Source organism: Leuresthes tenuis, unplaced genomic scaffold (assembly GCF_036924035.1).
Source record: "Leuresthes tenuis unplaced genomic scaffold, fLeuTen1.0.hap1 SCAF_6, whole genome shotgun sequence".
Lineage (NCBI taxonomy): Eukaryota > Metazoa > Chordata > Actinopteri > Atheriniformes > Atherinopsidae > Leuresthes > Leuresthes tenuis.
The window spans coordinates 3,063,665-3,075,664 of record NW_027325360.1 but is presented as its reverse complement, the minus strand read 5'-3'; the positions used below and the strand labels follow the sequence as shown (position 1 = coordinate 3,075,664).

Here is a 12,000-nt window from a genome sequence, read left to right as displayed (position 1 = left end):
CAATAAATCAAACAGTGAATTCACTCTTATAGCACTTGTTAATGCACAACACTTTCTCATGACATGATGTGTTATGGATATATTGAACCACTGCAGAAAACATAGCAGCTCCAATGGAGAAACTGAGCTGAAATGCAGAAGATGTGTGAAAAACTAAGTACACCCATGAATCGATAGCTTGTAGAACCACCTTTGGAAGCAATAGCTTGAGGTGATAATTCTCTGAGAGACATTATCAGTCTCACACATCACTGTGGAGAAATTTTGTTCTACTCTTCTGTACAATGTTGCTTCGGTTCATTGAGGTTTGCAGCATTCGTTTATGCAAAGATTTTGGTTTAGTTTGAGTTAGATAAATAACTAATATAAAATAAAACAGTTTAACGTGTCACATGTGGTTAATCTGAGGATGCATTTGCCTTATTTCCAGATCAGGTATGAAGCCGAGTATATTTCTTAATCATGTCCTGACACATACAACTTTAAAATTTGATGAATTCAGATGACTGCCTATTGCAGTTGTCAACTTATTTAAGGGCCCAAATTATTTATATTATTTTGTTATTGTGTTTGTTTTCTTTTCTGACATTCCTTTGTTGTCGGTGGTATCAGCAGGAAAAAGTGGATTTTCCATACACTGCTCTATTTTGAATTTGATTGATCTGTTTTACTAGAAATAGCAACTTTTCATGCTCGAGTGAAATCAGCTCCTTGCCTCCTGTGTTTTCTCGGGTTTGGCCAATAGTCTGCTACGAAATCTAGCTGCAGACATCTGTCACGCAGGGCTGAACTGTAAGAAGAAATATAAGTGATCAGACCTACATCTCTTCTCCTCTCCGCCTTTCTCACTCTGCCATTGGTTGGCACGCGGCAGGCTCCGGGATGATGATGCTTTGAAAGGGGAGTAAACTGAGAGCGCACGTCTCCCCTGCTGCGCACACACGCACAGTAAAAGTGAAGTGAAGATGCTCCTTCCCTTTCGGTCAGCAGTCCAGCCCGCAAGCCATTCACTTCTTCCTCTGTCACTCCCTCTGCTACAAAAGAGCCAAACTGTCTCCTTCCCGGGTTTACGGGAGGAACTCGCCCAGTCGGGGCTCGTCCAGCTCAGAGGCGACACGAGAGATCCGGAGCACCGTCACCTTTATAGCATATCCGTGGAGAACTACGCGTCGGCATGGGTGCGCTGACAAAAGGACGTTTCCTCTCCATCACGGGCCTCCTGCTCCTTGTTTACTGCACAACATCCGTGATCTCCAAAGGTAAGAGCTGTCTCCATGTGCACGCATGGCTACTTTTGGTGTCCGCGCATTGTGCACGCTTTTCCACAGGGTTATTGAAAACGAGTCTGAGTGCCATCCTCGTGGTTACGCACCACTTGTCACCACAGTGAAAATGCTGCCCATTGATCTTGGTTTGGATATACTCCACAGCGCACACTCAGTCTTCATCGTGCGTTTTCATTCATCCTCGGACTAAGTGTTGCCGATCTTTGAGCTCTCTCCTCCCAAATGCGCAAGAGAGACCGTGGTATTGATGCATCAAGTCACATCTCGCACGGTCAAGTCTCCACTCTGTTTATTCTTTCATGTCCCACTCAAATTTTAACTCGGTGTAATGAATCCATCATCATGAGCGCGCGGCATGCAGGAGTGAAGGCTGTCAAACGGGCAGTGCAACAGGCATGAATTTGCTTTTCTAAAACAAACCGCTCCCTCATATCACAAGTTGATGTAGTTTGGGGAAACCGAGGTGGGTAAAGAATGCGGCTTTGACGTATTTCTGTTAAATTCAAGCACACAATAAGAAAAGCCGTCAGTCACCGACGCATCTAAAATGATTTCTAAAGGGCAGAAGGGATGGACCCAGAGTGGATCCGCACACTTTTCAACAAGGCTTGGGATTCTTTCTGAGAACCATGCGTCTGCAGGTTTACATTAAACATCACCAACGTGCTGCACATACATTTTCTGTGCCAAGAGGGAATCCTGCCGAGGGCTGGAGACCTGCCCCTGCATGGTGTTGTAGTTTTCCTTAAAAGAGTAGAATAACCGCTGATGTCATTATAAAACACGTATGTTAATTCAGTTTCATTCTGCATTTTCAATGCAAAACTAAAACAACTGTTTGTTTTTTATTTATTTCAAATGATTGTACAGAACACACACCTAACTCTGAGCTAATCTTGTGATTCAACATTCTTCCCTGGTCTCTCACTTATCCATATTTTACTGCCCACGCCAGCAGAAAAACTGGTTCCGTAGGTTCTTTTGAATGCAGAATGAGTGAATACAGAGCGGGTCTTTGACTATGTTACTTTATTACTGTGATATTGTTGTGTCTCTATATAGAAGCACACTCTCTAAACTCATTTTATGGCATCCTGCAGAGCTGGAGAGAGTGAAGTAATGCATTTTAGATGTATCGTGAGGGAACTGTGATATGTAATAAAGATTTTAAATACACAGAATAGACTTGAACTTCATTTATGAATCAGCCACAGAAAAAGACACAAACAACACATTTTATTCAGGTATATTGATCTTGTGCTAAAAATAAAAAAAATTAGGAAATTGATTTTTTTGTACTCAACAACAAGCAGCTGGTAAGGGTTCACTTCCTTTTCCACAATGTAAACAAATTCATCTGGATGCCTGTTGCTTAGTTAAACTCACGGTATCCATGGTAACATTGTTTTCTTGTGACATATGACAGAATATTTAGTAGAAAACAGATCACACATGACCGACTGTTACTCATAACGTTCACATGGCATCACTGTGATGGGTTTTTACCACATGCTTATAGAGTAAATATAGAAAAACAGCATTATCTTCCTGATTACAGAACATCATAACGTTTAGTCCATGGTTCAATCTTCCATTTTAGACTTTTCACATGTGCACTGTAAAATAAAACAAAATAAAACGCATAAATCTGTACTTCTAGTTTAGTTTTTTGTTTGTTTTTAGGGGTTGGTTTTAGGCTTGGTAGACTAAGGGAGGTTTTTTAAAATTTTTATTAGGATATTTCTTTTCATTTTGCATCTCTGGAGTCTTTGTTAAAAATGAAATGATACATACATTTTTCCATTTGGATGCATTTATCAATGAGCCATAAAGAGTTAAAGACGCGCTCATTTCATTCATGCAAGCCCAGAAAGCTGAAAATGAGAAGGACTCGTCTGAGTGGAAGCAGCTACCTTACAATGCCAAGTTCAATATTTTTTAGGGATAAAAACATATCCTGTAACCCACTGAAGAGTCCTGATCCTTCATTTTGGAGCCGCAGATTTAGACTTTGTTATATAAAGAAATGTCTTTGAATTTCTCAACCAGTCCATTGGTTTAATGGTAAATTTTCTCAACAGTATGAAGAAAATGGAGTTTCGCACAAATGGCAAAGTTTGAAATTCCCAGAGGCCCTGCAAGGCAAACTGCATCAATACACTCCACTCAGATCTCATTTTGGTTTGTGATGCTTGATGCCAAAGAAGTCCTCATCAAAAAAGCTGAGGGAAGCAAAAGTTCCTTAATTGGGGGCTTTAGTACACTCAGGGTAGACAAAGTGATCTTTAAAGGACAGATTGGATTCTGATTGTTCGGCCTTTAGATTTGTCTTGTTATGTGTTTAGAAGGGAAACTGGGCCAGAATCTGTCACTGAGAAACAGGCCAAACACTGGACTGCATAAAGCAAATGTTTTCACTATCAGTTCATCTTTTTACTGTACATTCTTAAGTGTTGGGTGACCTCTGGCAGTGTTATCAACACATTGTATAGTTAACTATTGAAAGATTCGAGTTTAATCCAGATTTTTCCCCTAAATCTAAGGATTATTTCTATATTTTTTTCTTCTTAAAGTGGGTTTGTGTGGTACTGATGAGTCGTCAGAGTCTCACCTGCAGATGATTGTAGTCAGAGTGCAGAGAAACAACCCCTGACAGGTCATCCAAGCTAAAAGCCATTCAGAGCACAACCGCAGTGCTCACATTGTGACTGTGGAAACATCTCTTTATGCTACATGCAATGCACCCAATGGTACCACGCAGGACTTGAACTCAAGTATTTTGAGGTTTTAAGACTTGCAGCCCATCCACCTCCTCATGTGGCTTGCTCCCTCTGTATTTGTAGGTGGTAACTGAGCCCACAGTGAGGGCATCTACTTCTCTAGCTATGAGATTGAGGCCATCTCCAGGACTGATAATATTTGAAGGAGGGGGTATGACAGAGGAAAGGCAAGAAATCCGATGAGTAGCTTAAATCGGAGAATATTTTTACAGTTTTTTGGCTTAAAAATGAGCAGATAGGTTTCAAACAGTTGAGAAATTAACCTGAAATGCTTCCTTTGTATTTGTGGCGATCAAAGTGACATTTTGTTCCATCTCCAGCTCTTCAAATTCAGCAGCAGAGCTTTCCGTGTTACCCTTTCTCTGCACGTCACATCAGTCTCGCAGGCCATAAATGTAACGACAGGTGTCACACGGACATTTTCCCACAAGGTTGACTCTATGAACCAAACAGCAGCAAACAGCAAGTGGTCTGGCGGCCAAAGCCTGACTTGACAGCGCTTACTTGCACTCAGCAAGATTTAAGCTCTCAAGGATCAATGGCTGATGTTAGCAGGCCCCTGGTGGCTTGGAACGAGTCTCACGCAAAGGGTCACGAATGAGAACTCCTTCATGTGTAACTCATGAATTGTCCGGCCCAGGGGGGGAACTTTAAAACACTCGCCTGTTGTGTCTCACAATTCTGTTGAAACACGCAAGGGGTTATTTCAAGGTGCATCATTCTTAGCCATGCTGTGACTCCTCTATGGATGATGAAACTGTTTTTGGTATGTATCACTCAAACTTTACATGCAAAAAGGCTGTCTGAGATGTGCGGTTTCTCTTATTACCCGACTGATTAAACTCTCGTTGATCTCATTTTACATGCAGGTGCATTTATTTGGGACTTGATGATTAATTTATGTGATGTGTGATTTAGCGAGGGACTGAGAGATGCGTGTTGAATACGATTTTTATGGATGGATTCTTATCCGACACATGATTGGGAATTGTTGAAATCACCAAAGTAGATTTGTTAGTAAGTTTTGCCTTTGCTTCGTTCAGGAAAATGTTTTACGGTTCGAGTATAGAGCTGCTATTGTTTGCTGAGGAGAGTCAGATTCTCCTCTCAGCATGCATGCCTGGGCCACTGGTGGTCACCTCATTTCATATGCATTAGCATCAGAGAGCATCTTTCCTGCTCATCACATGCACTGTTGTGTCAAGTCTCGCTGAAGTAGCCGTCACCGCATGGCGTGAGGCGTGGTCTTGTTGATTTTCCCCAGGATTCACTTCAGCCTTGACCTTGTGTGGCAGATTGTACGTCTCTGTCATTGTTCTTCATGTCGGCTGTTATTTATTTTTCAAAGAAAAGAAAAAATCTGAAAAAAGAGACACAACAGAGTACAAAATGTGGCTACTTTTCTTTTCCTGAAAAAAAAAAAAGGAAAGTCTCAAGGTTTTCTTATTTTGCCGCTCACAGGGCTTTCATGAAAACAGACAAAGGTCAAATCTGTTATTTTCCCTGAGAGAAAGCAAAGAGGCTCTTATATTTTGCCTGCAGATCCTGGAATGAATCATCGTAGTCAGGCTGCCGTGGGGAACAACATGCGCAGTTCAGTGCCCAGATTTACATTTAAATGAAACCAAATGGCTGTACATTCAGAAATGATATACAGTAATGATGATGGTAATAAAAGCAAAGTCCTCATTCATATTGGACCGGCTCCCACTTTGGATTGCTGTCATTTGGAAATTTTTCAGGTATAGTCAATGAGTTATGTCTTTGCTATGTCAAGACTATTACCCTCACATTTCAGCGAGTGGATTCATCAGCATGCTGCCTAAGAGGCTTAATGTAGTCAGCAATCAGCCCTGCAGCTCATTGGGTTCTTCAGTCCGCTGTGTGGCAGAATGGTATTGAGAAATTCAATCTTTTCCCTGCTTTTGTGTGACAGTTGACTCTGTAGGTTCATGCCATTTTACAAAGGTATGTCGTTTTCCTGTAACTGAGGCAGGAATGCTTCCTAAAGGAAGATATTCTCTCAAATGGCTGACGTATCCGAGTACATCTACGGTGTCATATTTCTCTGATCAACGTGGCAAACAAGAAAGTTACATCAATTGCCGTTTTTATAGCAGCAATTGGTCAAGTGGCTTAGACATGGCTTATGACCCGCCGAGAAATTACAGCCTAAATCTGCTGTTCCTTCAGCTCTGTGAGAGCTTATTTGCTTATTTTTTAAGATGTGTTACTGCCATCAAATCCAAGATCAGCTGCTATTTTACATGAAATAATAAAATGTCTCACTTTCAGCGTTTGATATGTTTATGATATATCGGTTTTGTGAGATACGCAAAGATTGCATTCTGTTATAATTAACATTTTCCAATGTTTTACACCATTTCAGTTATTTGCTGTTCATTTTTTTCCAAAACGATGTTTGTTAAGTATTTTCTTAGATGGCTTGTGTCACCTCTGCTACACTCAATGCTGGCCGAACAGCAAGTAATAACTCAGTAACAACAGAGGCATGCTCACAGTCACAGTAATGATGACGGTAACTCATTAGACCAGACGGTATCATCTGGCTCAAAGATGCTCACGGTCATGCTGCGTTTGACTTGATGTTTACCAAGCTATTGTAGCTAACATTGTTTAGCGTGTTAGCATGCTAACATTAGCTGAAAATAAGATACTGCTTAACTTGAATGGAACAGAGTACACATAAATGTGACTCACACAACACCTCACAAACTGAAACTTTGAAAATTTAGGGTTCATAACACTGTTTTCTGGAAGTGTCGGGCAGCTTTTGTTGTTGTAGATTTCAGATAAAAGCCATCGCTACTCTTGGCTAAAGCTAATCCCGACATGAAATGGCAGAAGTGTGCAGTTAGCTTGTGGCTGTAATCAAACAATTAGCAGATAAACAGAATATTTGAAGGAGAAATCAATTTTGGCTAACTAATGGTTATAGAAACTTCTGTAAATGAACTAGTGAAAATAATTACAATCTGGCTGAATGTTATGAAGCTGTAATAATGATACTGTGGTATAGCAACAAGACATTTAGAGCTCTGTCATCGCTTATTCAAGCTTCACTCTTGATTTCTGAAAAAATCAGTGAGATCCTGTTTGGAGATTAAAAAATTAAAAACATAAACAAGTAATTGAGTCATTATAGCTTTATCTATCCAGTATGTCGCTTCTGCCCCACTTAATCTGAGAGGATGGCAATCAGGACAGGATGAGGTGGCCGGCCCAGTCACAATGCTAAAGCATGGAGCAAAGCTGCAGATACTCTGCATCTGTCTCAGTCAGCAGATTCAATCAGTTAGGTCCCTAGAACCACATGTCTTTGTTCCACAGCTCTGTCTAGACTGCAGCTGAGGGGATTCTTTGTTTTTTCTCCTTTTTTAAAAAAAGAATATATATTGTGGTGTTTGTATGAGCTGTGAGTAATACATATGGACAGTTGTTTTGTTGAGTTTTTTTAGCACTTGAAAAGAGCTCCCTGAGGGTGAAAAACACTTCAGACTGAAATTTTGTGGGCAAAGGGTTTACTGTATTTTATGATGACAAAAACATACTTTAGCCGACCAAACTGCTTTGAAAAATAGAAAAGGTATATCATCTCCACAATAGGGCTTTCCTGTAAAGATATATACCGTATAGATTACTGCAACTTATTACATATATCTCTAATATGCAGTTTAAATAGAAAATAAGGGAACCAAAAGTCATACTTTTGTCTGTACTAATACATTTTACAGTATAACCAACGGTATGACGTGCACACAGAGTGGAATAAAAAAGGAAAAATGTGTTTTTATTAATTTCAGTACATGGAAAATCAAAGGCAATAGATGCGTTTGGAAATTATCTGTTTTGTGGATGCAAACTTATAGAAAACAACAAATGAAGTAACATACGAAGCAGTGTTTTCAGCTATTAATTGAACATTGAGGCTTCTCGTGTCTTCTCTACATAAACACATACTCGTTGCCTCAAACTCTAATTAATCATACTTCTGTGAACAAGTTGCTCAAGAAGAGCTCGATCTTTACGAAAAAGCAGCCTTATGGTGTTTTTTTTTTCACATCGATTTAACCTTTTCTGTAGCACAGACACCGGCATTATGCATTCAGAAATACACTCCAAATTTAGAGGTGTCAGGTTGCAAAAGCTCCATGAACTTCTCCGTATCTTTGTTTACAGATGGTGGGTACCAGATGAGCTTTTTACAAGGCTGCTTTATGATAGCATCCTATTTAGCAAATCTCCTAGCAGCCATAAGGCCTACAGGGGGGCTGTGTACACGAGCGAATGCACTTACACAGACACAGCTAAGAAACCCACATAAGATCTTTTTAAATTTTATTTATATCCCATGGCCAGCCACTTGTGATAGGCTCTGGGTGTGGGCTGCAATAGACTAAGAGTCAAGTGAAAGGCGAAGCCCCATCTCTTATCAAGTCAGAGAGAATTCAATATTGTTATCGAAAAACATGTCCCTTTGATGTATGGGTCATGGTAGAAATCTATCTCAGCAGATCCCAAGTAAATAGTCTTTTGAAAGACTGGAGCGTCCAAGTGAATCCCTCAAAGTCCAGCCATCAGAACCAAGGTAAAAGAGTCATTATTCTGTTCCAATTGTATGTACAGTATACATATAGTCATACTTTGGACTGCAACAAAGCGTGAAGCAAGATTTTCAGGACAAAAGACATTTTTGTTGAGCATTCATTCGTTTGTTTGGTGGTGTTATAAATCCAGCCCTTTTCTTCTTTTCTTTACAGCATTCTTTGGAATGGACTCCCTGCCAGGCTGTGGCTTGTTTAGTTCAGCTCAAACCAGATGAAGGTTTGGCAGCCACCCTCCTTTGGTCAACAAGCAGAATAAAATCAATTCGGCTGTTTGGAAACACTTTGGTTTGAGGAAGTCGGTCTGGAGTAACAAATTCAATCCTGAAGGCAAATAACAGGCAAATAATTTGTGTTTCAAAGTCTGTGCTGTAGATAATCAGACTCTCCTTACTGACCAAAACAATCAGGACCATGGTTTTGTCGCATTGAAGCAGCCATTATTCCAGGGCCAGAGTGAGTCAAAGCTGGAAGTTACAAAAATGGGCCTTTTTTTTTTAAAGGTATGAAGACAGCAACCACTTAAATTTCAAACTGGATAAATGGCATTGAATTAGTTAAACTCGTCGCTCTTGTCGTTTTTCATACCCCCAGTTTGAGGTAATATCATGACTAAAAACCTTCAACTAACTAAGTATCGTGTCTGTCTTGTACTTTGTACTGTTTAAGCTAATGTTATTATGCTAACATGCTAAACAAGGACAATTACACCGGCCTGTTAAACGTGATAACCCAACACAGTGTGTTGTTGATGTCACTGTGAGCGTTGCATCTTTGAGCCAAACACCCTCTTGTCTAATTGGAGTTACTGTTATCTCTACTGTGACCATGTGCAGGCCTCTGTTGTTATTGACTTGTTACTTGTTGTTCGGCCATCATGGAGCGTAGCAGTGACAGGGCCAGAAAGTAACAGGCAGCAGTTTATTGAACTTAGAAAGGACAGTAACCCAGCAACAGCGGTGAAAGGCCAGCAGTTGTAAAACCTCCTCCTATAGATCACAGGTATTTTCCTTGGATGTCTGATGTAAGGCCTTTGATATACCAACACCTTTTCTGCTTTTGCTGTACCTACTTTCATGGCCTTGGGTCAGCTGTTCAAACGTGTCCTCTGTTGATCCATAGTGCAGCAGCAGGCCTGCGGGACAGAGCAGTGCTGGAGGACAGTTTGTGATGAATAACCTGCCGAGCTCCAGTCCCAGCTCACTGTATCCTGTCCTGCCTGCAGGACTTCTTGGTCTCGCTGCCAGTCTAATGTTAGTCATTGGAAGGTGCTGTTTCTGAGTAGTGAACACACATAAGTGCTCCAGAAACAGCTCGGGAGTTGTGTCAAGATGTCAAGAAAATGTGTGAATGTTTAGTACTAAAATAAATCTTTGGACACAGCCTTGTGAAACCAGTGTTAAAATATGATATTATGATATTACTATAATATCTTCTCTTTAAATGTAGTAATTTAAAACATTTGATGCCATAAAGTACACGATATAGCCATTATGGTGCCAGTTGATATATTCTACGTCTTTATTTATTAAGAAACTGGTGGGTCTGTTTTCGGAGTTGCAGGAGATTCATAATAACCACTGATTATTAACTGTACTGTACTGCAAAACTAATTAACTGATGAATCTACAATGATTTGAATATGATCAGTAATCAGTGATACTCTCTCACACCAGCTATTTAGATGCAGGGGTTTACAGTTTCTCTGTTATATAGCATTTCTTAGTGAATGCAGTGGTGATTTTGGACAAAAGAAATGATCATTTTCCTTTGTTTTTTTCCTCATAGATTAAGAGCTACAGCAGCTTATCGCTAAAGAGAGAAGAGTACATGTAAGAATGGGTAAAAAAATTTCCAACTGTTTGAGCCTACTTTTTATTTTCATTGACTGTATTTTTACAGTAATTTAAGCTACTAAAAATCAGCTTTGTAATTGGTCCTGAGCCTGGATAAATGGTGAGGGTTGTGTCAGCCAGAAGAAGAGGAAGAATAATCAGCTTTATGATTATGTTCTTATGACATCACATCCTGCTAATTCATATTAACTAACTTTTATCTAACTGTATAAAAGTAAATTAGTCAGTGACCAAACATTTTAGGACAAATTCCTTCGATTCTCAGTGTAAGAATTATTCTTTGCTTGCCTAAAAGCCCCTTAGACATAAATCCTGTAGACATGGAGCACAGAATGACATGAGGTGTGATTAAACTGTATGCGTTCATATTTCTTTGTATAAGCTGCTATCTATTCATACCTTTAGAGATGAGTTTGAATGTGGACAAACATGGAAGATAAAGTGAAGTGAGTGATGAGTTTCTATCATACAAATATAGTTTAAAGACAAACTTATGAAGTCATTTAAAAAATGTTTTTATTAGAATTAGATTAGAACGCACTATATTTTGAAAAGAGGCGTTAATTACTGATTGACCTCAATATCTATTTCGAAGCAGAGGTGGCAGTGATGGGCGATTCGTGTGGCGTGTCAAGAAGGAAAAGCAGAGTCAACTACACCCATTTCTGTGTCTTAACTTCCTCTCTCTTTAAAGCTTTGGGTAAATCATGAACCAATTATCTTGACCAAATACCGCCGTTTTCAACAGTGTGTATAAAACCAGATTGGTGCAACAAATATGTTGGGCCTCGTTTTTCTTTGTGCCAAGAAGTAGACACACGTTGATAGCTGGTGACATTATGTCTTAGACAACATCAGTTCATAAAGTGCAGCAGCTAGCTCAAGCTATCGTGTAACATTCACTTCAAAGAGGGACTAACTCACAGGAGACGGTGCACATTGATCTATGGTCTAGGATTTTGTTGGCATCAACCCATTGTTATGAGAGTTGAAGCTATCAGATGTCTCATGGTATCGAGGGAACAGATGAGATCAGCAGGAGCAATGAATTAGTGTGGGAACTTTTCTGCTTTATCTGTCCTGAAACTGCTCATTGAACTGAATTCACAGTCCAAACTGTAATGTTTTGGACAGAGATGGAAGTATTTCACACGGTTTGTTCTGGGTTGATGTAACCCACCTCAAATTTGAGTAATTATTTTGCTTTAATTGATTATATATGTTATGATGTAAGTTGGTAAGTTGAGCCTTTCACTGCAACAGAAATCGTGTCAAAACCTGCTAGTTTCAATGATTCTGAATGTTTATTCCCATATTAAAATGAATATACATCATTAAAACAACAACTTTGAGATGTTATTCCGATGAAACTGAAAGACTAAGAGATAAATGACAAGCTCAACATGAACGCGAGAGGCTGCAACAGCCAGATGTAGCTTTTAGCATATTGGGA

At 39.7% G+C, this 12,000-nt stretch overlaps 1 protein-coding gene across 2 annotated transcripts in view; it reads left to right on the top strand.

Moving 5' to 3' along the window:
• Positions 1–954: 954 nt before the first annotated feature.
• The window catches only part of LOC140309379 (netrin receptor UNC5D-like), a 194,136-nt gene continuing 183,090 nt past the window's right edge, over positions 955–12,000 (top strand). For both annotated transcript variants that reach the window (XM_072387219.1, XM_072387218.1), the window contains exon 1: positions 955–1,259. In XM_072387219.1, coding sequence (XP_072243320.1) covers positions 1,175–1,259 — 85 coding nt within the window. In that variant the 5' untranslated portion in view covers positions 955–1,174. The remainder of the gene's footprint in view (positions 1,260–12,000) is intronic.